The sequence below is a fragment of the Solanum dulcamara genome, chromosome 7 (assembly GCF_947179165.1).
Source record: "Solanum dulcamara chromosome 7, daSolDulc1.2, whole genome shotgun sequence".
NCBI lineage: Eukaryota > Viridiplantae > Streptophyta > Magnoliopsida > Solanales > Solanaceae > Solanum > Solanum dulcamara.
The window spans coordinates 78,712,724-78,738,145 of NC_077243.1; the positions used below are offsets into that span (position 1 = coordinate 78,712,724).

At 36.5% G+C, this 25,422-nt stretch overlaps 2 protein-coding genes and 1 long non-coding RNA gene across 4 annotated transcripts; 1 reads left to right on the forward strand and 2 right to left on the reverse strand.

The window, feature by feature from the left end:
• Positions 1 to 589: 589 nt before the first annotated feature.
• On the forward strand, positions 590 to 3,381 carry LOC129895819 (uncharacterized). The gene is made up of 2 exons (XR_008767859.1): positions 590 to 886; positions 2,918 to 3,381. It is a non-coding gene; the product is annotated as an uncharacterized LOC129895819 (long non-coding RNA).
• LOC129895818 (11S globulin seed storage protein 1-like) lies at positions 2,778 to 6,257 on the reverse strand. The gene is made up of 4 exons (XM_055971593.1): positions 5,534 to 6,257; positions 4,673 to 4,923; positions 3,698 to 4,183; positions 2,778 to 3,303 (listed from the first exon to the last, which is right to left on the reverse strand). Exons 1-4 carry the CDS (start codon positions 5,874 to 5,876, stop codon positions 2,914 to 2,916), a joined length of 1,470 nt encoding a protein of 489 aa, XP_055827568.1. The 5' UTR covers positions 5,877 to 6,257; the 3' UTR covers positions 2,778 to 2,913.
• Positions 6,258 to 17,103: 10,846 nt separating this feature from the next.
• On the reverse strand, positions 17,104 to 25,298 carry LOC129895658 (PH, RCC1 and FYVE domains-containing protein 1-like). 2 transcript variants are annotated; one of them, XM_055971390.1, is made up of 10 exons: positions 24,963 to 25,298; positions 23,732 to 23,818; positions 22,375 to 22,464; positions 22,188 to 22,274; positions 21,989 to 22,093; positions 19,388 to 21,262; positions 19,175 to 19,351; positions 18,782 to 18,928; positions 17,866 to 18,287; positions 17,104 to 17,394 (listed from the first exon to the last, which is right to left on the reverse strand). In XM_055971390.1, exons 1-10 carry the CDS (start codon positions 25,008 to 25,010, stop codon positions 17,229 to 17,231), a joined length of 3,204 nt encoding a protein of 1,067 aa, XP_055827365.1. In that variant the 5' UTR covers positions 25,011 to 25,298; the 3' UTR covers positions 17,104 to 17,228. The 2 variants fall into 2 exon arrangements, with proteins under 2 accessions (XP_055827365.1, XP_055827364.1); XM_055971389.1 differs by having other exon boundaries at positions 19,175 to 21,228; positions 21,985 to 22,093.
• Positions 25,299 to 25,422: the final 124 nt, after the last annotated feature.

A 25,422-nucleotide genomic window follows, 5' to 3' on the forward strand; every position in this document is an offset into this window, starting at 1 on the left:
ACTCATCTCATTTTATGTAAAGTGTTTTACTGAATAATTTAATAGTCGTTCATTCAATGATTTAAATTAAAATAGTAGACGAATATATAATATATAGCAAAAGTAAACAATAAATTTGATCTTAGTACCAAAACTACTTAACCATAAAACCGATTAAAAAGGAAACTACACCCCACCAAATTTTTCTCTATTCTTAATATTTGAACCCAAAACCTTATTAAGGACGAAGATATCATTTGCATCCCATCACAGGATTTTGATGATAGTAATACTTTTTAAATCTTCCATTATTGGACCGACCATTTGGTTAAATTTCTCACCCATTTTTTCTTAAATCCCATAAAACTGTAATCGCTATTGTTTGGATGTATTGAGCACACTTTCCCCCCCCCCCCCCACCCATTTTGATGGTCCACACACTTGCATTATACAATATCTAAATATGTTAATTTATTTTAATGGGAAAAAAATAATCCAACTTTGCAAGAAAGGACCTTTTGACCTCTGACTATTATTTTTATTGCTTTTAAAATATGTTAATATAAATACCCCACTCTTAGCCTTCACAAAACACTTAAGTACCCCTTTCCCATGTTCTTTCTTTCTTTCCACTGAAACTGAAGAGTGTGACTTCTAATAATTTCTCTCACACACAAAAAACTGGAATAAAAATAAAGAAAAAGAAGAGAGAAAGAAATTAAATTTATTTCTTTTTTTAGTCTGTTTAAAAAAAAGGAGTGAGAAAAAGAAAAAATGGCTAGAGCGCCTTGTTGTGACAAGAAGAGCTTGAAAAAAAGGCCATGGGCTCATGAAGAAGACCAAATTCTCATCTCTTACATTCAAAAACATGGTCATGGCAATTGGCACGCGCTCCCTAAACAAGCTGGTAATTGCTCAAAAAAATTGTGATTTATTCTGTTTGTTTCAATTTATGTGAGCTTATTTCCGTTTTAATATGCTTATTATAACCTCCCGTTTCTAAATTTTCAAATATTTTGACTATGAAACTTGTTTGGTCAAGCATTTGGAGTTTGAGGAGTTTGATCAATTTTTTAAGGAAAAAACTAAATACTTTTGAGTAGTAGTAGGAGTTGTTTTTTTTAGAAGCTGAAAAAAAAATAGTTTTTCGCTAGAGCAATTTGAGAATCTCACAAATTGATGTTTTAGTATTGGCAAAAACGCTATTTAAATTGATTCGTCAATCATAAGCTGATACTCTCAAAAAATATATTTCACACAAATGTTATGTTAGATTTAGGACTGCAAATTCTAAAAAACTTTTTTTATTTCTTAAATTTTGTGCCTCATCAAAAAGAGTGACATATATTGACTGAATGGGAGAGAGTAACTACAATTTTATTGGGCTATTAAGTTTACTAGAATTTTATGAAGAAATTAATAGAAAATATGTTTTTAAAGGATTTTGTGTTAAATGATCAAAACCCAACTTTGATTTATATTTTTGTGATATTTATTTTCCTTTTTTGGGTTATTCTAGCGAAACGTTAATCATGACGTCAAGTTTATCATCAATCGTCACTTCTAATACGACGATCGACCATCAGATAGTGATTAAATTGAAAGAAATGGACTCGTTAAAATATTTTACAAAGATCGACGAGAGTTTCTGGACAGACGAATTAGCAATAGAGAACAACTTCGATTTTGTTACTACTATGGATGGTGAAGAATTTCAAAGTTTGGACATGTTTAATAGTAGTACAACAATAATAGAAGATGACATGGACTTAGAGCCCGTTTGGAACCAACTTAAAGCCCCTTTTTAGCTTTTGAATATGTTTGTCTAATGCTAATATTAAGTCATAAAGTTCTTAAAGTCAGTCAAAAATGAAAAGTTAGGATTTCTAACTTTTTTTCCTAGTGCTTAAAGCCATTTTGTTTGACCATGAAAATTATTTTTATATCCCTTATATTACTAAATTTCCAAACTATCCTTTTTATTCTTTTAACCCTAAAATTCAAACACTTATTTTCAATATAAACACTTTTATCCAAACACTCAACTGCTTATTTATAAAAATAACTTTCAGCAATTCAAAGTTCTAAAAACACTTCATACCTAAAAGTTATTTTTTTTAAGTTCATCCAAACAGACTCTTAATAATGGAACAATTCCTTTAGATTTATAGAAATAAGGGACATAATTAATATGGATATAGTAAGTCTTGCTTGGGCTGCTGATTCTTGAACCCCTTTCACGCTCATGTCACGTCGAGGTATCTATGGCATATATTTTGATCAAGATTTGAAAATTCCAAAAAAAAATAATACTACTACTAGATTTATTATTTTGTTCATTGTATTCTTTTTATTCATATAAGATGACATGGACTTTTTGATCAACTTTTTCATTAAGGCTGAGGATTTTTCAGAATTACCAGAAATTTGAGGGGTCAATTTTGGGTTACATCATAAATTGGGAGTCTGACAAGTTTGAAAATTTCATGTGTATTTTCTTGACCATTAAATATGGGAAGGACCACCAAATTCTTTTACTATTTTGATTTTTGAACTTTTTTGTTTTTTAGTTTTAACATGTAGTATAAAGTTGACAGTGATGATTAAAGATAGCGGGAAATACAATATTGGCATGTGAAAACAATGTTAGTTATACAGAGAAAGATTTAAATCTATTAATTGATTATGTTATATAGACTTGGATATTCAATTACTTCGATTTAAATTATCCAGAAAATGCAATGCTTGATACATATATCAAAAAGATGGACAATGAAACATATTTCTTGATTCACTCAAAAGATTAAACGTCAGAATTGCGTTTTACGAGAGACATATTTTTTTTATTCCCTCACCATACAAATCCTAACATAAAAGATAGGATTTATGACACTACATTATTTGATTTTTTTACATAATGTCACACTTTACATTTTAGGCATATTGCTTGCTAGACCTAGCTCCTGGTCCAAAAATACTAAGCTCATCCCTATTATACTTCAAGCTCTTGGCCTCCTGCCTTGAAATTTGGTACGAGTTCATGAGGACTTCCTCTGGCATGGCTCGGATAGCCGATAACCGCCCGGCTAACGGACTAATCATCGCGTTGTCGTTGGTTTTGAAAGCGATGTAATCGAGTCCTTGTTCCCCTGCCTTCTTCACTATGGCAAAGTTTTGAGGCACGACAATTAGTTGCCCCTGCCTCACATCGTCATCGAACACGGATTTCCCCGCGTTCCCGACCACTTGGAACCGGCCGCTTCCACGGATGATGTAGATGATTGAGTGAGCATTCATGTTCCAATGTGGTGCTACTATGGCATTCTGTAATTACACGCAAAAAATGTCATACGCTACTTCAAGGATGGAAATTTAACTTATATACATTGATCATATACTATATTTCTAAGTGTTTTTTTTCAAGTGACTTATTCGTATTGACAAATTAGTATGAACAGTTACGTGTAGTTATCTCAAGCTACTAATTCGTAGCTTGTGACCTCTACGTATATAGTTATCTCAAGTTAATAATTCATAGTGAAATTAAAGTAACGTGTAGTTAGCTTAAGCTATTGATTCATAGTGATGAATAAATGCATTTATATCGAGTTACTATAGTTCAAAGTAATGGTATATAAAAGTGAAACTTTTATTATGAAACCTAAATTGTTAGCATTAAAGTCAGTGTATAAAAGTTAAAACTCGAATAACCACTTACGCTATAAACGGTTCCTCTCTCAGCGCTGAGCTGGAGCCAGTTAAGGACGGGGAGGGTATTACTATTGACCGTGCTTATGCGTCCACCACGTGGATTGTACACGTCAGATCTTGTAGGACGGCCAATGTTCTCCCTCAACTTCATTGTGCAAAAAGTTTCTTCCAATCCATTAAGAGGGATTCCTCTTTTACTATACCATTCTCGTTCTTCTTCTTCTTGTTCTTCTTTCTCCTCCGGGAGGAGGAAACGAAGGTTCTCAGCCTGGACGATAATGCCTCTCTCAGGCGCCTGTTCCTGGAGCTTTCTTATAATCTCAACGTCCACATTGAAAGCCTCGGAGAGAATTTCAGCTTCGAATCCGCTTAACATGTTGCCTCCTTTCTCTTGTTCAGAGCCTCTTCTTCCATATTGGCTGGCTTCCTGTTGTTGTCTTCCTAATATTTGTTGTTGTACTCCTTGTTGAGGATTTCCAGCAAGGAAGAATTTCTGCCAAATTGAAAATCAATAAATTAAAAAAAAAGAAGAAGAATTAAGCCGAGCCTCGTCTTATTGGAAACAACTTCTCTATCTCTGAGGTAGGGAGTATGTTGCTGTTGTTGTTGATTTGTTACATATTTTGTGTCTAAAAATTAAAATATATCATAAATGAATCATGATTTACTATTTATATAACTACATAAGAGAGTGATTCAAAGATTTTACTAGCTAGTATACTCTATTCATCATAAATAATGGTCACATATTTGCTTCTTGAAACAACTGTATGTAGTTCCAATTTTTTGTGTATATCTTGTGGAAACAATTATTTCCTCCTTCCCAATTTATGCAAACAATTTTGACTAAACATAAAAATTAAGACCTAAAACTTTGTCTTTTGAAATTTGTGGTTTAAAATATGTATCATATCATTCTTCTTTAGACAAATGAACTTAATCTCAAAAAAATATATTAATTGAGTCGTGTTTATAAAATTACCCTGAAGGTGAGATCAAGTTGATTGGCATCATTAGAAGTGTCAATAAGTGAGACACTTATAATAGGTTCTTCACCATCATTATATGTCCAATGAGTAACTCCGGCAGGCAATGCAAGAATATCTCCCGCCTGAAAACGCCTAACTTTCTGGTGACGATCGAGTGATCTCCGCGAAACAAATTTAGATTGTGACGACTCGGTTTCAAATGTCTCGGCGCAGCCCGGGAATACAGCTGAATGAACTCCACTTCCTACATTCATCAAAACTAATGTCAACTAAAACCATAACACAAGCTACTATGTAGTAGAGTAGCGTTAGCGACAGATTCAGAATTTATAATACTGAATTTAAATGCTATGTTCTTATTCAGAGTAGGAGGGTCAGACTACAAAAGTTATAATACTCAATTTTTAGAAGTGAATTCAAGAATAGATATTTCGAGTTTTTGAAATAAATTTTTTATATTTGGACGTGTCAAAAAACTTATTAATTTCTTATGGTGATTCAAAAATAAATTTATATATTTAAAAACTAAATAAAAAGTAAAGAAACACTCAAAAATTGATATTTTCAGATTTTCTGAAATAAATTTTATATATTTAAAAGCAGAACAAAATTACAATAATTAATAAGTAAGGAATATCTAAAAAATATTTAAGAGAATCCTAGTGATCAAATAAAAAACTCTTTAACGATCGGAAAGGTACTTGGGTCATATAAATAGAAAAATAAATTATTATTTTAAAGTTTTGAATTAATACAGTGATTAACCGGACCACTCAAATACATCATACACCGTTCAAATCTGAATTAGTTGAATTCTTATAAATAAAAAAATAAAAAAAGAGTAGAAAACTTACCTTGAACGATATAGATGAGCTGGGGAGTGTTGCTATAGTAAGGCAACAAAAGCCCTTTGCGCCGGATCTCATGCCTAACGGCCTGGATTCCGGCGCACTCGAACTGTTCTTGGGTAGCATCCCAGAACTCAACTACACCCGCCTCGGATTCGAACCTACGGTTTGGTTCTTGAGCGTTCAAACGCTCTATCTGACACTCAGTCTTGGATCTGAGTGCCCGGTGCTGCTGCTGATGCTTCAGCCTTTGCCAGAACTGCTGTCGCTCAAAGATCTGAGCAAAGCTGACCTGGCAAAGAAAGAGAAAACAAAAGAAAAAACAGAGTAAAGAGGAATTAGAAGCCATTTTTTTATATAACTTAAATTACTCTTCTTCTTTTTTTTGTTGATGAAAAATTTGGGAAAAGGGGTGGAAATTTATAGGGGAAATTGAAGAAAAAAGATTGACACGTATTTCTTTGCATGGAATCAAAGTGTTTGATTGAGTTTAACACATCTGAAGAGGTTTTGTGTGAAGTGTTGCAAAGGGGTTCTGCATAATGAGTTTTTTTTTTGTGTGTTTTTATTTGCATGGAAGTTTGTTTTTATTCATAATGGTTGTTGGGTGGGATTGTTGGTTTGGTGTTGCAAGTGTTGTGCTGCATGGCTTGGTTTAAGGCTAAATTTTGAGTATTTTCTGAATAAAATAGATAACTGTTTTTTAGCGCCAAAAATCAGGAAAGTGCCAATCGACCTTTGAAAGTGGCAATTTCTGAAAAATAATAATATCTTTTTATATATATAAAAGAAACCGTTGATATCGACCAGTACAATATTGATCTCCAGTTTGAGGTCCGTATTGCCTGGAAACCAACCTCCAGAGGTCGATTTTGGAGGTCAGTTTAGATTTTTTAAAAAGTAATGTTAATTGCAAGAATTTTTGCATTTTAATTAAACGTGTATCATATGTGTATTTTAATTGTAACTTTTTTACTCTTGTATTTTTTAAACATATTTTTGAAAAACGCTTTTCTTGAGTTGAGTGTCTATTGAAAATATCTTGTATTCCTCACAAAAGTAGGGGCAAAGTTTTTACACACTCCACCTTCTCCGAACCCCACTTGCGAGATCATATTGGGTATGTTGTCGTTGTTGTTGTTGCTTACCATATATGTATTTCCCCATTTTATTGTTAGGTCCTTTTATAACACAATCAAACTTCCTAAACTTATACCTTATTGTAAAATACAGAGACAATGGACTAATTTCCTTATGATATTATTCCAATAACAATAGCTATTTGTAGGTATACAAGTAAATCTATCTTAGGAAACAAAATCAAGTAAATCTATCTAAGTAAACAAAATTAGAAAAATCCATAAATATTTCTACCGTATGATTGTGCTATGTATATTATAGGTATACATGTCTATGTAGATTCTGCAACACTCTCCCTCAAGTTGGAGCATATATATTAATCACGTCCAACTTGTTACAAAGATATTCCACCTGATTTTTATTGAAAGCCTTTGTAAATATGTCACCCAATTGCTCCCCCATCTTCACATAGCTAGTAGAAATCATATTTTCTTGAATCTTCTCACAGATAAAGTAACAGTCAACCTCACTATACTTCGTCCGTTCATGGTACACTAGATTTGAGGCAATGTGCAAAGTAGTCCGATTATCACACCAAAGTCTTGCTGGAGAAGAAGGCTTCAAACCAAACTCATTAAAAGGGGGATGTATCCATAGTATTTCACATGTGGATTGAGCCATAGCTTTATACTCGGATTCTGCATTATATCGTGATACAATATTTTATTTCTCATTCCTCCAAGATATCAGATTTTCACCAACAAATACATAATAGCCAGTAGTAGATCTTCTATCAATTCTTGATCCATCCCAATCAACATCTGCAAAACACTCAACACGAGTATGTCCGTAATCACTATACAATATGCCAAGGCCAGGAGCTCCTTTCAAATAGCATAAGATTTGTTTCAAGGATGCCCAGTGTTTAACTGTTGGTATAGACATAGATTGACTGACAATATTGATTGCATAGGCAGTATCTGGAAAGGTCATAGTGAGGTAGTTCAATTTCCCAACTAATCTCATGTATCTTTCTGGATCATCAAATGGATCACCATCATCCTTAGTAAGATGACATTAGGAACCATTGGTGTACCACATGACTTAGCTCCCAACTTTCAAGTTTCTGCAAGCAAGTCAAGTACATACTTTCTTTGGGAAAAGAAAATCCCTTTCTGGCTTCTTGCTACTTCTATACCCAAGAAGTATTTCAGCTTCCCCAATTATTTGGTGTGAAATTTGGCGTGTAAAAACTTCTTCAGAGAAGAAATTCCTGCACAATTATCTCTTGTAATAATAATATCATCAACATAGACAACTAAAAGAATAATACCAGTAGTTGATTATTGGTAGAAGACTGAATGATCACACTTGCTCTTTTTCAAATCAAATTCTTGAATTACACGCTAAATTTTCCAAACCAGGTACGAGACTCTGCTTTAAATCATATAATGATTTCTTCAGATGACAACCTTTTTCATACCCCCCCCCCAAACAATAAATCCAAGTGGTTTCTCCATATATACATCTTCATGGAGATCACCATTACAAAACACATTTTTGATATCCAATCGATTTAAAGGATAATGCTGAGAAGCAGCCAATGAAATAAACAAGCTGATAGAGGTGAGCTTGGCTATAGAGGAGAATAATCCACCCCGTATGTATGTGCATAGCCTTTACCATAATTCTGGCGTTAAGTCTCGGGACAAAACCATCAAATTTAATTTTTACCAGAAAAACCACTTGCATCCAACTGCTTTCTTTCCTTTGGTTAAATAACTCTTTAAGTATTGCATCATGCCATCCAGAATGATTCAAGGCTTCTTTTACTACTTTAGGGATAGTGACAGAGTCTAGAGAGCCAATCAAACAATTAGATGCAGGAGATAAGTGATCATAAGAAACAACGTTAGCTATGGAATATGCGATTTTGCACTGACGTGTACCTTTCCGAAGAAAAATAGAAAGGTCCAGATATTTTGAAGAATCAAGTGGAGAAGGAGTTGATCTAGGGTATGTATCATTAATCTCTCGCCTCCTTGACTAAACTTGAACAATTGGTGGTCTTACTGGTGTAGATTGAGCAGGTCTGAAGGCACAATGGTCGATTGATGCTCAATAAAAGAACTAGGAGATAGAGGAACAATGCCAGTTGATTGTTCTGTTACAATATGAGTAACAGATAGGCTAACCACTCATCTTCCTCTCCATGACTTATAAAAATAGGAGGTGCATAAAAGAATGATGTAATTGTCACGCCCCGGGAGGGTACCCTAGACGTAACCGGCACCCGAAGACCATTTCTGACCTCCGAGCGAACCACCTGGTCCAGTCACACATTCGTTCTATCACATTCTCTTAGCGAAACTCAATTAATAAAATACTATTTACAATATGGGGGCCGAAGGCCATACATGTTTAACTCGACAAAATAAATATAATAAAACTCCTCACAATAACCATTCAACCTCCCCACACTCCAGTCTATGAAGCCTCTATTAAAGTCTAAAAGGTGCCAATGACAAGCCCATGGCTACCAAGAAATCAAAGTAAAGGAAGCTACAATGAAACTATACAATAAGGTTCAGCATCCTCTAGAAACTAGGAGGACTCACCAACTAGCTCAGAGTATATGTTGATCTTCAACGGAGCGCCGGTCGATGATCTCTTGTACCTGTCTCTGCATCATGAAACGATGAAGCCTAAATGGCGTCAGTACATGGAATGTACGAGTATGTAAAATGGCTGAATGCAATGAACATCAAGAAAGAATCAGTCAACTCAGAATCAACTCATATATATATATATATATATATATATATATACAGGACAACTCACTCAAATGTCCTAAGTCTAAACAAGAATATGATTTAGACGGGACCAATCACATATCATTCAACTCAGTCTAACTCAGAGTACTATCAAGACCTATCTGGGAGTTTCTCTTAACCGACAACCATCACTTATGAGCCAGTGACAGTACAACAAGCCGACGTTGTTGCCGCGTCCGTTCATACTTTGCCAGGGCATGAACGAGTCAATCAATCATGGATCCAATCCAACCAAGTCCTATAATGTCAGGAAAAAACTCTCGGGGAAGCATCCGACTTTAACGGTTCAATCCCCCCTACGTTTGGCAACACAGGTATTGGGTTCGAGTATGGACTATACTCTTGCCCAATTCGGTGCTCGATACTCCTCCCAACACTCAATGCTCATAAAACTCCATCCAATCAACTCAATCAACTCATATCGACAAGTCTAATTACAACCTTGTCAACTCATAAACTCTATCACAATCGAATCTCTTCCAATCGTACTATCCGATCAATCTCAATCATCTCTTCAAAAGAAATTTAAATGCACAATTATAGCAACATATAGACATAACCAATCATTTACTCTATCAATTTGAGAAATCCTTGAGACTCATCACAACTCAAGACTTTAAATCACACTCTAAAATAGGCAACACTTCTTAGGAAAATAACCTCTTTTATCATAATCCACATAGTTAAGAAGATCAATAAAACATATTTAACAACTCATCTTCATCAACTCATATTCACATATAGGCTCATTTTGGGAACTCTTTGGCTCAACAACATCAACACATATAGGGTCAAATAAATAGGGGACAAAGTTCATACAAATATAAACTATACCAAGAAACTCTATTTTTCATAAATATCTAACCTCAAAGCAAGAGTAGGGCACATGGGTGGACTCAACCCATGTTTTAGATAGCCTTACATACCTTAGTGAAGACTTGAAAAAAAACTTGTGGTTGGAAATGGAGAAGAAGAAGAAGAGAGAGAGAGAGAGAGACTCCTAGGGCTTTTCTAGAGAGAGTGTGGGGGCTGAAAATATGTCCCCAAATTGACCAAGGATGATACATATATAGTTTGGGACAGTTCCCAAATTGCCCCTTCTCAAAAGTTCTGAAAATAGGCTAAAAATGCACCTGGCACGATAGTGGCGCGTCGCGCCATTGCAGCGCCAGACCGATTACGCCTAAAACCTGCACACCTCGTAGTGGTGCGCCGCGCCAGAGACCAAACTACTAAGGCATATTTCTGGTGCGATAGTGGCACGTCACGCCCTTATAGCGCAAAGGCCAAAGGTTCTGGGTTCTGGAAATTTGGCTTGAAAAACCCTGCACACCTTTTAGTGGCGCACTGCGCCAGAGACTAAACTACTGAGGCATGTTTCTGGCGCGATAGTGGCGCGGCGCGCCACTGCGGCGCCAAACCCAGATTCCCAGTAGTTGAACCCTAGGCCTGAAATTCTTGCTGCGCTAGTTCATCTTCGGATCGTCATATCTTTCGAATCCGAACCCCAAAAATTACATTCTTGGTGGCGTTGGAAAGAAGACTCGACGACCTTTAATTTGATAGGTCATGGGCCACCCAAATTGCCGTCTTTCAAAAGATAGGGTCGTTAGAAGTCGATCCCTTTTTCAAACTCGTCCTAAAGCTTAGCCACGACGGATCCTTTGGACTCAGCTTGGTCCTAGGGGTCCTTCGTGACCCCACATCACCTCTAACGCTGTCAATTTATCAAAGACTCACCTTACTCATGAAATTATTTCACAATAATCGAGTTCGACCTTGCACGTGTACAAGAAAGGTCCGAATCTTAGGAAAAATTTTTGAGGGGTGTTACAATAATATCTGAATACCACGTCAATTGAAACTAAATATTTACCAAGTTCAGTAGAATAACATTGATACCCCTTCTGAAGGAGAAAATAGCCCAAGAAAACACACTTTAAGCTTTAGGATCGAACATAACATGTGCTTCCAAACAACTTAGCTTCCACCGAAAATAGTGATTTACTTGAAAAAAGAGTATGATAAGTCATAGACCAGCCAATACAATTGAGGGCATTCGATTGATCAGAAAACAAGTAGTATAGACAACATCGGTCCAAAATTGCTCAGGAACTTTCATTTGGAATACCAGTGTCCGAGCTGTATCAAGTAGATGCCTATTCTTTCTTTTAGCAACTCCATTTTGAGAGGGTGTATCAACACATGAAGACTGATGGAGAATACCATATTGTCTCATGTAAGACCAAAATAATGCCGACACATATTCTTTAGCATTATCAGTTCTTAGAATATGCACTGGGGCATCAAATTGAGTTTTGACTTCAACACAAAATGTAGAAAAATGAGTAAGCACTTCAAATCTTTTCTTCATAAAGTATACCCAAATCATTCAAGAAAAATATCAATAAAGCGACATGGTCCCCAAATATCAGAATGAACTAACTCAAAAGCTGACTGTCACGCCCCGAGAGGGTACCCTAGACGTAACCGGCACTCAGAAACCATTTCTGGCTCCCAAGCGAACCACATAGCCTGATCACACATCCGTTCATTCATTCGATCAGCGGAAGACAAAAGAATAAAGAGAATATTCAGTGGGCAACTCAAACCTCAGTCTAACTCAAAGAATAAAGGCCATGGGCCAACAAATTCGACTCTAATATTTGTCATTATAAATAGTTTGACAAGAATAACTCGATCGACTCATCACTATCTAGTCTATGAAGCCTCTATCACTACTATCTAATTGGTGCCAATGACATGTTCATGGCTACCTCAAATCAAAATAAAAAGGGCTAACTCGATGCAAGAATACCCAGACGGTGTCCTCCGAATGTAGGGGAGGACTCACCAACACGCTGAGTGCCAATAGATCCCCAATGATGCTCCTATTGACGATCTCTCAAACCTGTCTCTGCATCATGAAACGATGCAGGCCAAATGGCGTCAGTACGTGGAATGTACTGGTATGTAAAATGGCATAATGAAACATACCTCAAGGAAGAATAGCCGCGGTCCAAGTATCTCAAATTGGAAAGATAAGAGAGACTCAACAAGGCGTCATAAGTCTAAAGTAATAATACATTTTTAGACAAAGATCAATCATATACCATACAGTCCAATCCAATCATACACAGTACAGTACAATCAAATCATTTACAATTCGACCCCTTTCAATCATGTACAATCCGATTATATACACTCAACTCAACAATTAACTCAATAATCAAATCCAATCTAGTCACATACCATTCCATTCATTCCAATCACAATTCATCTACTCCAATCCGACCGTATACAATCTACTCAACCTTCAACTCAACAATCAGCTCAAAGGACTCAACTCAGTAAATATGCAAATTAAATTATGCAACGTTTTTCAATTCAACTCAAAGGACTCAACTCAATAAATATGTAACAACTCACTCAAGTGTCCTAAGTCTAACAAGAAATAGTGTAGACCGGACTAACTCATAAGCATATAGCAACTCACTCAACTCAACTGACTCAGAGTACTATCAAGACCTAAATGGGAGTTTCTCTTAACCGACAACCAACACTTATGAGCCAGTGAAGGTACAACGAAACGACGTCGTTGCCACGCCCGTTCATACCTTGCCAGGGCATGAACGACGAACCTCATGGATCCAATCCAACCAAGTCCTATAATGTCAGGACAAATCTCTTGGGGAAGCATCCGACTTAACGGTTCAATCCCCCCTACGTTTGGCAACACAGGTATTGGGTTCGAGTATGGACTGTACTCTTGCTCAATTCGTTGCTCGATACTCCTCCCATGACTCCATGCTCATAAAACTCCTTCAATCATCTCAAACAAGCCCTCACGGCTAGTTTCATGTGGAACATTGCCACCTCATCAACTCTGTTCTCATTTCAACTCAATTAACTCATAATGACAAGTCTCATTGGACCTTCTTTCAAATCGACTCATCTCAAATCATCAAACTCTTCTCTTTAAAAATTTATACAATCTCGACTCAATGAATGTAGAAAATATTATGTACATCAAAATATAATTTCAACTCCTCAACTCAAACTCAAAATAAATACTTTAATGTAACGATACTCAACTCATTTAAAGGCTCTTCATACTCAACTCATACTTAAACTCCTTTCTAAATCAAAGATGAAACTAATAATTCTTTAGACTCAAAATAGTGTATAAATAGGTTATGCAAAAAGGTTCACAAATACTTTATTTAAAGCTCCTCCTCAAGAGATAATTTATTTTTAAAATATTCCTAAGACTCCAATCAACTCAAATTATGCACATCATATACCACAAAATCACATTAGACTCCAATCCACTTCATCACATAACATCCTCATCAATACACCTCTTCATCAATCATTCTACACATATTAAATAAGCACCATTCACGTCATCCCTCACATCGTCATCAAAACATCATCATCACATCATCATCATATATTATCATTTACATCATCATCAAACATTTACTCTAAAATCCTTATTTTTTTTGTCCTATGTTCATTTTATAGAAGCAAATGGACATTCTTAACTAACCAATTCATTCTTTTCATTCCAATCAATACATATATACACACAACTATCCATCTCAACCTCAAGATATTTATAACAAGAAATTTCATCTTGGGTTCATGTGAATGAAACATGAACCCATACTCTCAACAAAACTCAACTCAAGAGAATCGTCAATACCTATAAATCTATTACAAAGATACATTTGTAGTCAATAATATGAAAATTAACTATTTAGTAACTCAAGTCATTAAAAACATCAATCAACTAATAGTACTTAAAAACATTCCATAGTTTAGGAAAACTTTCAAGAAAACCTTCTTAGAAGGTTCAACTCTTTCACAACTTCTATCCAACACATATATGGGCATATGGAAGAACTAAATCCATATTTTAGGTTAGCCTTACATACCTTATTTGAAGACTTTGAAGGAACTTGATGTTAGGTCTTCAATGGAAGACTTGAATCCTTGAAACTCTTGAAGGCACCCTTTGTTGGAGATGGATTTGGGGAAGAAGAAGAAGAGAGAGAGAGAGAAGCTCCTAGGGATTTTAGAGAGAGAGTGGGGGCTGAAAAATGGTCCCAAAACGTTCAAGGATAGGGTATATGTAATTAGGGAAAAAGTCCAATTTGTCCCTCTTCAAAAATCTGAAAAATGGGCAAAAATCTTGTTGGCGCTATAGTGGCGCGTCGCGCCACTGCAGCGCCAAGCCAAAATAGGCCTAAAACCCTGCACACCTAATAGTGGCGCGTCGCGCCAAGGATCAAACTACTGAGGCTATTTTCTGGCGCTATAGTGGCGCGTCGCGCCACTGGGGTGCCAAGCCTATATTTCGCCCAGGCCTGAATATTCCTGCAGTGCTAGTTCGTAGTAAAATGGCCATAACTTTTGACTCCGAACTCTAAAAATTGCAATCTTGGTGGCGTTGGAAAGAAGACTCAAAGACCTTTAATTTGGTAGGTTGTGGTCCACCCAGTTATTTATATCCTAGGAGATATGGTCGTTTGAAGTTGACCCTTATACTAACTCATCCGAAAACTTAATCGATTGGAGCTCTTTGGACTCGACTTGGTGTTAGAGATCCCTCATGACCCCTAAACACATCTAACACACTTCAAATACTTAGGAATTAATCCTAACTCACATGTAGATTTACAAGTCCTCCAGTTCGAGTCTACCTACACGTGAAGAAATATTCAAATCTTAGCGAAAAATTTTGAGGGGTGTTACACTGACTCAGTTCTCTTATTAATCCTTGGACCTAATGAGATGCGATGGTATTTTGTAAATTGACATGACTCACATTCCAATGAGGAAATATTCTAAAACTGAGGGAAAAACTTTTTCAACAGAGGTAGCAAAGGATGTTCCAGTTGACAATGTGCCTTAAATGGAGATAGGATACTAGAGCAGGCAATAGACCGAGACTCCCTCTCATCAAGGATATAAAGATCATAAGAAACATGTCCTTTACCAATAACTTGATTTGTTATAAGATCACGAAACAAACAATAATCGAGAAAGAACGAGATATAACAATTAAGTTCTCTCGTAACTTTACTAACAAAAAATCAGATTAAAGGCTAATTTTGATAGACTTAGTACAGATGACAGAGTAATAGACGAGGTTGGTTGAACAATATCGAATCCAATACTGTTACAAGTTGATCAATCAGCTACAGTAACATGAGAGGCTGCTTTGAGTGATCTAAAGCTAGAAAAAATATTAGGATTCCCTGACATATGATTTGTGGCACCTGAATCAATCACCTGTTTATTAAAAGAGTTGATAAGACATGTTTTATCTGCGTAGCAAAGGAATTAACAAAAGTGGATTCCTTCAATGATTTCTAATATTGAGAGAATTTTTGGCAAACCCCTCAACCGAAACCAAAATCATTTTGTCGGATAATAAACTAGAAGCAACAACGTTGAACTGATCGATCATTTTCTCTACTATATTCAAAAGTGCTTCAAAAACCCCAAACAAACAAACAACAGCCTAATAACACAATTAAAAAATCTGACAATAGCCAAACTGGAAATAATTTTCCAAACAAGCTTCAAATAGCCTCCAACAAACAATATCAAGTCACAAGTTGGTCAAGCAACAATTCCACTCACTGCTGCATTCATACACAATTTCCAGAATCAAGTATAATTAGCAATAAATAGAGAAGTCTCAAACCTGACCAAAGAGGGTCCACAGATTCTGTTTGGAGGGTTTTCTTCTCGGGGAAAAAATGGTCCAATAACTAGGGGATCACCACAAGTCGGGCAGAAATGGTAAGCCGCTGCTGGAAAAGAATTCCGGACCAAGATTGGTCCACTCATGCGCTTCTCTTTTGGACACCGACTTCTATGATTTTGTAGATTGGGGAAGATAGTCATCTTTAGGTTGGCAGAAACTAAATTTCAGGTTCAATAATTTCATTCACGTACACTGACTAGATTTCGGCAAGCTCCGGTGAGCTTTCTGACCTAACACAGACATAGAATAATGCTCTGATACCATGTAAAATACAGAGACAATGGACCAATTTCTTTATGATATTATTCCAAGAACAATAGTTATTTGTAGGTGTACAAGTAAATCTATCTTAGGAAACAAAATCAAGTAAATCTATCTAAGGAAACAAAATCAGAAAAATCTCTAAATATCTCTACTTATGATTGTGCTATGTATATTATAGGTAGACATGTCTATGTACATTCTGCAACACTTGTAAAATAGATATATTGTAGTTATAAAAAAGATGATATTGATCTTAGTTCAATTATTTATCTTTGGCATGTTTTAGACGGCATTCAATCACCACTAAAGGGATGTAGTAGAATATATTGGATCCCTTCACCTTAATCAGAGGTCTCAATTTGAGCCCCGAAACAAATAGATTCCTAGTAGTCTGGGCCACTTCTTCCTTATTTCGTGGCACAGATCTGGTTTAGTCGTACCAGTAAGTTTCAGATACCAGATGGTAAAAAAAGACGATATTCAATCTCTTCAAATTCAAGTACTAGGTTACTAACTAAGAAATCATCTATATTTTGTATACATGTCAGTTCTCAGAGGATAAATTATTTTCGTGTAGGGGGTTAAATTTATCCTCCAAGTCCAAAATACATGTCAGGTGATCTAAGAAAAATCTATAAGGCATAAAATGTACCAACTTCAAATTCATTGAATCTAAATCTTGAATGCGCCTCTATGCTAACAACTAAGCTGACAAAATTAGCAATCACCACGTCTACAAAGACTATGATGTTTCGCTATTTTCTTGTGCTGGTGGTGCTGGAGATGCTGGTGATGAATCAGTAGTAGTAGACGTGACGTTTGTCTTCGGAGGGCTGTACTTTTTCAGTAGCCTGTCTTTGTTTTCCTTCCACCATTCTTCTGCTTGTTGCTCAGCAAACCTTCGTTTACTGCAAGACATTATTTAATCGACAAACAGTAAAATTGGTGTTTTGACGAGGCACATAGTTTAAGAAAGAAAGACAGTCTTTTGAAACTTGAGATCTGAAACAAGTCAGAGATATTTGTGTGGGCTATAAATCATGTCATTAAGAGTAAAGTGAGAAGTTTAAAAAGGGCAGCCCGGTGCACTAAAGCTCCCGCTATGCGCGGGGTCCGGGGAAGGGCCTGACCACAAGGGTCTATTGTACGCAGCCTTGCCTTGCATTTCTGCCAGAGGCTGTTTCCAAGGCTTGAACCCGTGACCTCCTGGTCACATGGCAACAACTTTACCAGAAGTTTAAAGTTCTTAATATAGGAAAATGTCGTTCTTCTTTGGACAGACTTAAAAAAAGTGTGCTAGATAAAACGAGACAAAGGGATTGAGGGAGTACAAGTTATCAAAATTGCAGTTTAGCAACAGAGAAAATTTAGTGAAATACCTGAACCTAACTCGTTTGAAGATCTTTGTGCCATTTGTAAGTTGAAGGAGAGTGACATAGACTCCCGGTTCAAATTGTTCGATAACTTCCTTTTGACCCTCTCTGGGAGCTTTAGGTGACCCTGAAAAACTTCTAGGAGTTGATTGTCCATGGTTTTCGCGTACTGTTCCATCGCCACTGTGTGACGTTTCATGGATTCCAGCAGCATCCCAGTGATCATTTCTAATGACAGACTCAGATATTTTATTTCTATGTGTTGGCTTCTGATGACTATACGACGATGTGTCTGGTTGCAAAGAAGAGTTGTCTTCAGATGCTTGATTCCCAAATGTATTAAGAAATGATTCAACTTGAGCATGTATAGATTTAATGGCTGGACTCTCAGAGATATCAGGAGGCAGTTCTTGTGACAAATCTTTCAGCTGAAATATCAAAAGACACGATTACACGCTCCATTATACACAAACTAAACTTTTATACACGAACAACCCCCAAAAAAGAAGACAAGATCAAACAAATTATAGGAATTTGGATGATTTCGTTCAACTAAAGTTATATGATGTTGAATATATATGTTGCTCGGACTTTTGTGAAATACCATTTGTCCAAAAGTAGTGCATTTTAAAATCAGACACGGATACGATAATAGTTTTAGAGAGTCAGAGCAATAACTAAAGATTGTACCCTACCAACGATTTTCTTTGTGGTAAAACATAAAAGAGGCAAACTTATTGATAGATATATCTAAAAATTGCTGAGACATGTAGTCATTAACTAAATGCAATTCCAAAGATGAGGCATTTTGTTTTACTGATTCAATAAAATTAGATCTTCAAAATGTAATTCTGAAGATGAGGAAAATATAACACAAATCATAACTTAAGCATGAACGTAAGAGAAGCAAGTTGAACATTACTTGAATAGTAATAGACTTCATGGTTTCCACTGCGACATTACATTTTGATGCTCTCTCTGCAACCAACCTAGATAATTCTTGAGAACTTTCCTTCAATTTTCGAAGTTCAGCATCTTGTCCGTCGCTTTTCTGCTTTAAACTTTTGATCTACAAATATATATAAAAGACAACTAATAATGATACCTCTAAGGGCGACTCAATAAAATTCTTTTTTAAAAAATAAATAAATTACATATTGTACTTTTTACTGCAAACTTCAATATTTTCTTAGCAAAAATTAAATTATAAATTCACTATTAAACAAAGGCTTTACAAGCCTCCCCTGGATAGGTCTAGACAAGTTAATCAATTGAATGATAGATCTTCTTGTTTTGTATGTGAAGAGTTTCATACCTGGTTTTGCAATTTGGCAACTTCTTGGTGCAATACATCATTTGTCTTTCTAAGACTATCAATGACACCCCTTGAGAAAACAGGCGCAGGGGAGCGTGGAGGACTTGGTCTTCTCGAGTACGGTGAAGCAGGTCTAGAGTTGGACGAAGGAGGTGGAGGCTGAGGCTGAGACTGAGCCTGAGGCTGAAACTGAGGTTGAGGTGGTGCTGTCACGACAGGCTTCAAGGCATATTGAAGTGCACTAAGTGAACTCGGAAAAGCAATATCTTTTAATTGCAAAAGTGATGGAACTTGTGAAGCTCTCACTATACTGAAATTATCTGATTTGATGCCAGGCCTCGTAGACTTGACTTCGAGGTACTTAATTGGTTCTATTGTGGGAGAGAGCAAAACTCTTGATATTTTCGCCTCGCCCCTGTCTAACTTACTATTCTCTACTGGTCGATGAGAGGAGTTGAATTTTTTAACAAAAAGTGAGGAATTTCCTTCGGAAGCCTTTTTCAATTTCATGTAGCAAGAGTCACAAACTCGGTGAGGTTTACCTGGAGTTGGAGCCAGTGCAGCTTTCAGTGCTTTTTTCGAACTACAAGCATGACAATGCACTAGTCCACAATTATAACAGTTGTGCCTCTTTCGCGTAAATCCAAATGCTTGTCGACAACCTGAGCAAACAGATTGATCTGCTCCAGACACCCACTTATGAATGCAAATGCTGGCAGTGTAATTAGAGCCACATGCTATGTTCTTCACATGCCTGTCTTTTAAGGCCTCGATTAATGTTGGACTGTTGCGATCTTCAGTGTCACCGTGACCTAACCTTCCGTTAGCACCTTTTCCCCATGTAAAGACTTCACTTCTTGATGTAAGAACAGCAACATGGAATGAGCCACATGCTATTTCTTCAACAAATTCACCTACCAATCTATCTTGTACAAGAGAAGGAGCCTTCCCATCAGCCTGTGGATTTCCGAGCTGATCATATGCATTGCTTCCCATGATGAAGACATGACCCGATGTGGTAAGACCAACGGTCATATTATGTCCACATGCTAACTGATGGAAGTTGTAATCGATAAGTGCAGAGACACAGGTCGGAAGCATATAAGCTTCTTTATTTCCGTGGCCTAATCTATACTTATCGCCATCTCCCCAAGTGAATAACTTTCTCGTGGGAAGATTTCCACAGTTATGGTTCGTGACTTCCACGATAGCAGCAGTGTGCCACACACCGCAAGCGACTTTAATAGTCTTAAGTCCATTCAGTGATTGAACTTCCCTGGGATACGGTACAGTTACATGATCGCCATGACCTAAGGCGCCATATGTTCCATCCCCGAATGTGAATAGTTTTCCATTTGCAGTTGCCAATGCTGAATGCCAGGTGCCACATGCAACCGATAAAACTTGAAGCCCTTCCAGCGGACCGGAAACTCTCTTGGGTATCCAATGGCTGACATCATTGCCATGCCCAAGAAGTCCAGCATTGTGTGTTCCATCACCCCAAGTATATAAATCGCCCATCGTAGACACAGCACAGGTATGAAACTCTCCACACGAAACAAAATCGACATTTGTAACTGCCAAATATTCAACAAGTTTAGGACGGCTAAAGTCCTTTTCAACTCCATGACCCAGTCTTCCCCCGGATTCTTCTCCCCAAGTGAAAACCTCTCCTTGCCTTGTAACAAGAGCAACATGTCGTACACCACAAGCAATCTGATGAACATCAAGAACCACATTTGACTCCAAAGGTTTGGGAGTAAGTACATCATGTTTAACGGGAATTGGATTCCCTGCCCCGTCTTTTAATGCTCCATCACACCAAATCTCCCCCCACACATAAACATCACCTAATGATTCTATGTCATCTGGCCCCGAACCCCCACTCGAACAACTTGGAGTGCTAGAGACACTAATACGGAAACCATCTGAACTTGTTCTTACTTGCATATTTCCACGTTCAGACCCCACATCTGAGCTTCGGACATTCAAGGAAGTTTCACCACCATATGGATCAGCAGAAGTCCAATCCCGAGAAATAGTTTGGCTGAAATCTAGTGATGCACCACATGGATTGGAATTTTGTAACTGCATAAAAAATCATAGAAAAAAGATGTAAAAATCTGTTACAATAAACCGCTAAATGGTAGTTAAAGACTGTAGAACCTTAACACAACACAGAGAAGCTGATCAACGGCATGTCTAGTAACTACCATATGTAAATACAATACTTATAACCAAAAACAAGTTAACCATCCCCCATGTATTACGTTTATAACATCTTTGAAACAAAAAAAATAATTATGAGACGAGGTTGTATATAGTCTCGAGCATCTTTTTCCACAGTTCAACTTTTAAAATCGAACTATGATGTTGCCTTCACATCTTCTTTCATTAGACATGCAACAGTTGACTGGTAATGCTATTGTTTAGAGTTCCTAGAAAGAAACTTCAAGAAGTGTGATGAAGTGAAGGCTACAGATCTCTCATCATTGAATATAAACAACACGTTGGGTATTTAGAGCCGGGTATCTTTTCAAAAGTAGTCAATTTGTGAATGGTAAAAAAAATAACAACAATATATCCAGTGCAGTCCCACAAGTGGGGTCCGAAGAGGGTGGGGTGTACACAGTCCTTACGCCTACTTTTGTAGGGTAGAGAAGTTGTCTCTGATAGAGCCTCAACTCATTGTAAATTTGAGCATGGTAAAAAATGAAAAAAGAGAGTGAGTTTCCGCGTGGTACAATATGCAAAATAGATGTAAGAGATGGTAGTCGGTTTCTTTGACCTTAAAATTCAAGGTTAAGAACTTACATCAGTAATATCACTCCGAGTACGTCTACTACGAGCTTGGCCAGCCGAAATTATATTCTTTAGTCCAGCAATCCAAATCTCCGCTTCGACCTTATCCTTGCAGATCTTCAAAATGAAAATGATAATTAACTGTCACCTTAGTAGAACTTTTTCCAAACAATATTCATGACAGCAAAAACCAAATTATCTATTCACCAACCAGATCTAGAGATCTTTCGCCATTGTTGTATATAAGGGAAAATGACAAGTACTCCTTCTCTGGGCGCAAAAATCTTTTAAAAACAGGCTGCATAGACATATTCCCAGGCAAAAGTTCATATTAATAGGTTCATATTAATAGGTAAACAAACTCTTTGCCAAATGTAGACACATAATAATAAACTCACAGTTCTCTGGCCTGGAATAATTTTTGAAACTGTTGATAGCTTTAGATTCCTTTCTGCTCCACGAGAGTACCAAATTAACGTTGTTTCATCCTGGAAGTACCAAAAGTAAAGCTGTAATCTTCCATCAGATATCATTTAATTTAAGAAATCAACTTCACGTTCTGGCTTTTTGAGTGAGCTAGAAGCCAGATTCATCTTTGAACTGATTAGGCGCTTTCATCAGTTCAGACACCGGAAGAACTCAGGAGCAGCTGAAGTAGTTGGTTACAGTGTTATCAAAAGCGAAAAGAACAAAATGCTTTAATGCCCATTGGAGATTTAAGCGCAAATAAAGCGTGACCCTTAATGAAAAAGGCACAAATGGAGAAAAATACAAATATATATGTTTAGTCCAAGACTAATAATTACAAAGGAAAAAAATGTCTTAAGCAAGGCAATGCGCTCAATACGTTTTGAACCTCGCTACAAGGCTTAAGCAAGCCTTTGACAACATTGGTAAGTTATACAAAGAAAACGGGAAGAATATGGCACGGGATTCTTGGATGGAACAGAAACTTTAAGGAACTTGAAATGAACTATGACAACTGGTGTTACCAATCAAAGCAGCTACTTGCAAAATAACCAATAGAGATCCATGTAGCAAGAATTACTTTTACATATGAACAAAACAATGACAAACATTTGCTAATAAACACAAGGAAAAATGTTATGTATACTAACCACTCAAAATAGCTTTCTTGGTATTACTAACTATTTGAATCAAGCCGATCAAATGGTCTTTGAAGAGACAAGCTAAAGTAGCAATCAGCTTCACTTTCAAATATTTTACAACAACACATTCAATGTAATCCCACAAGTGGGGTCTGGGGAAGATAAAGTGTACGCAAATCATATCCCTACATTGTGGAGGTAGAAAGACTGATTCCGAAAATCCTTTACCTCAAGTACAGCAAATCAAAGTAATTATGAAAAAAGGAAATACGGTAGTGAAGCAAACATGTAATTATGCTAGTCAAATGAGATGGATAGAGTATCCCCCCCCCCCCCATTTTAGAGCTGAAACCCCATATTCCGCGATGAGAATAGCCTTTAAGACCTAATTATATGTTGTAGTACACTGCAATAAAACCGTTTTTTATTCCTTGGTGTTTGACAGCAAGTTTACAAAACTAATGGGATTCCTTAAATGGCTTTTGTTTCAAATACTTGTTCTGAGAGAGAGTGTGCAGTTAATTTGTGAATTTCCGTACAAGAATAATAAGTTCACATAGAAGCTCTCAGATTGCAAACAGTGTAAAAATCAGAAGAAAGCACATTACTAGTTGATATGAAGCTCAGAAGCAAGACAATCAATTACCGGAGAAACTCTGAAAGGGCAGAACTTTGGCTTCCCCTTCCGGCTATACTTAATTAGCTGTGTACCTTTCTTCAACGCAATTAGTCCCTTCAAAATAAGTTTTAAGTGAGAAATAAGATAACTAGACAATCATGAACTTTACGGTAATTATGTCGTAATGCCTATGAAAAACAACATGAAAATTCTATATATACAAAGTCATGAGAAGACTGTTTTAGCCCCTGAAATTCAAACGTTATGACTTTTGACATCACACCATTTTATAGAAGCATACTACACCCATACTTTATTTAATCTTAGTGAAGCACGACTGTTCGAGATATTAAATTGCAATTGCATTTATGCATTTTCAATTATGGAACACTAGGAAGACAAGAATGCATTTGCAAAAAGATTCTTTGCCTTCTGTTGCTAACTCTCTAGTTGAGTTAGTAAAATTATCGTTTTAGTATTGTCCATAACGATGGAGCCATGGCGGTTGAAGCACCTTTTGAGCTAAAGTCCACGCGAACAAAACCTTGAGGCCTGGAAAGTTGGACTAGAGTGGACAATACCTTGGCGGTTGTGCCTGAGGCATTACACATGGAAGCTCATTTCACTTAAATCGTCTACTCACAAAATACTACATAACTAGCTACATATGATACTTTTATCTGTTTAATAACAAGTTTATTTCGCTCAATTCATCTACTCATGCTAAGAAAATAATAGGGTATAAGTCATGTATCCAATTTGCATAATAAGAGCAAATGAACTCCATTTCCAATAAGAGTACTACAATCACAATGCCAAAGGGTGGTCAGAAAATTATACTAGGTATATAGGTCAAACATTACTTCCTTTTCTTTTTTAGAGTAAACACACCTAAACTATTACTCCCCTTTTAGCGAGTTTCATACCTCAAATATCACTCTGTTTGTATTAAAACACACCTCAATGTTGACTTGACATGCCTGTTGTCGATTGGGAACAAATATTTGGCCAACTCAGCATCGAGGAGTGTATTTAATATATAGGTAGAAATAGTTTATATAAGCAATGATAACAATGGATACTCTAGGTATGAAAGTCGCAAAAAATAATAGTTTAGGTGTGTGTATATGACCATTAAATCTCTTTTTTATGACATATATCTAGATATTTAATCTTGAACAACCTTAGCAACTTTTTTTTTTATGACATATATATTGATAAAAAATTTGACTTCGCCACTGGTACTAAGAAAATATACCTGGTCAATGTCGCGGTCAGGATTGCCATAACTAGCAGGATCTGCCATTCCATCTGAAACAAATCTTGGCTATCCACCAAAGAAGCCTATTTATTGTCCTCCCAACCATCAACATATTCATCATAGATGCCAATGCAATCTTCCTTGGCCTATCATCAATCTCTTCCAAACCTAATTTTTTAAGCTGATCCCTTTTTCCCAAAATAGAACCTTTTCGATTTTTCGTCACTATGATCCATCTACATTCATCAAATTAAAACCAAAAATCCATAGAAAAAAAATCAAGATTTTGGTGAATTCATGTTAGATTGATGTGGATTGCTAGTGGGTAAACTTTGAAATTTAGAAGTTTTTTGAGAATAGATCAGAGGAAGCAAAAAAAAAAGAAAACGAAAGAAGCAGAAAAAAAAAGAAAGAGAAAATAAAGTGACAGCAAGTTTAGGGGAACCTTACATTTTCG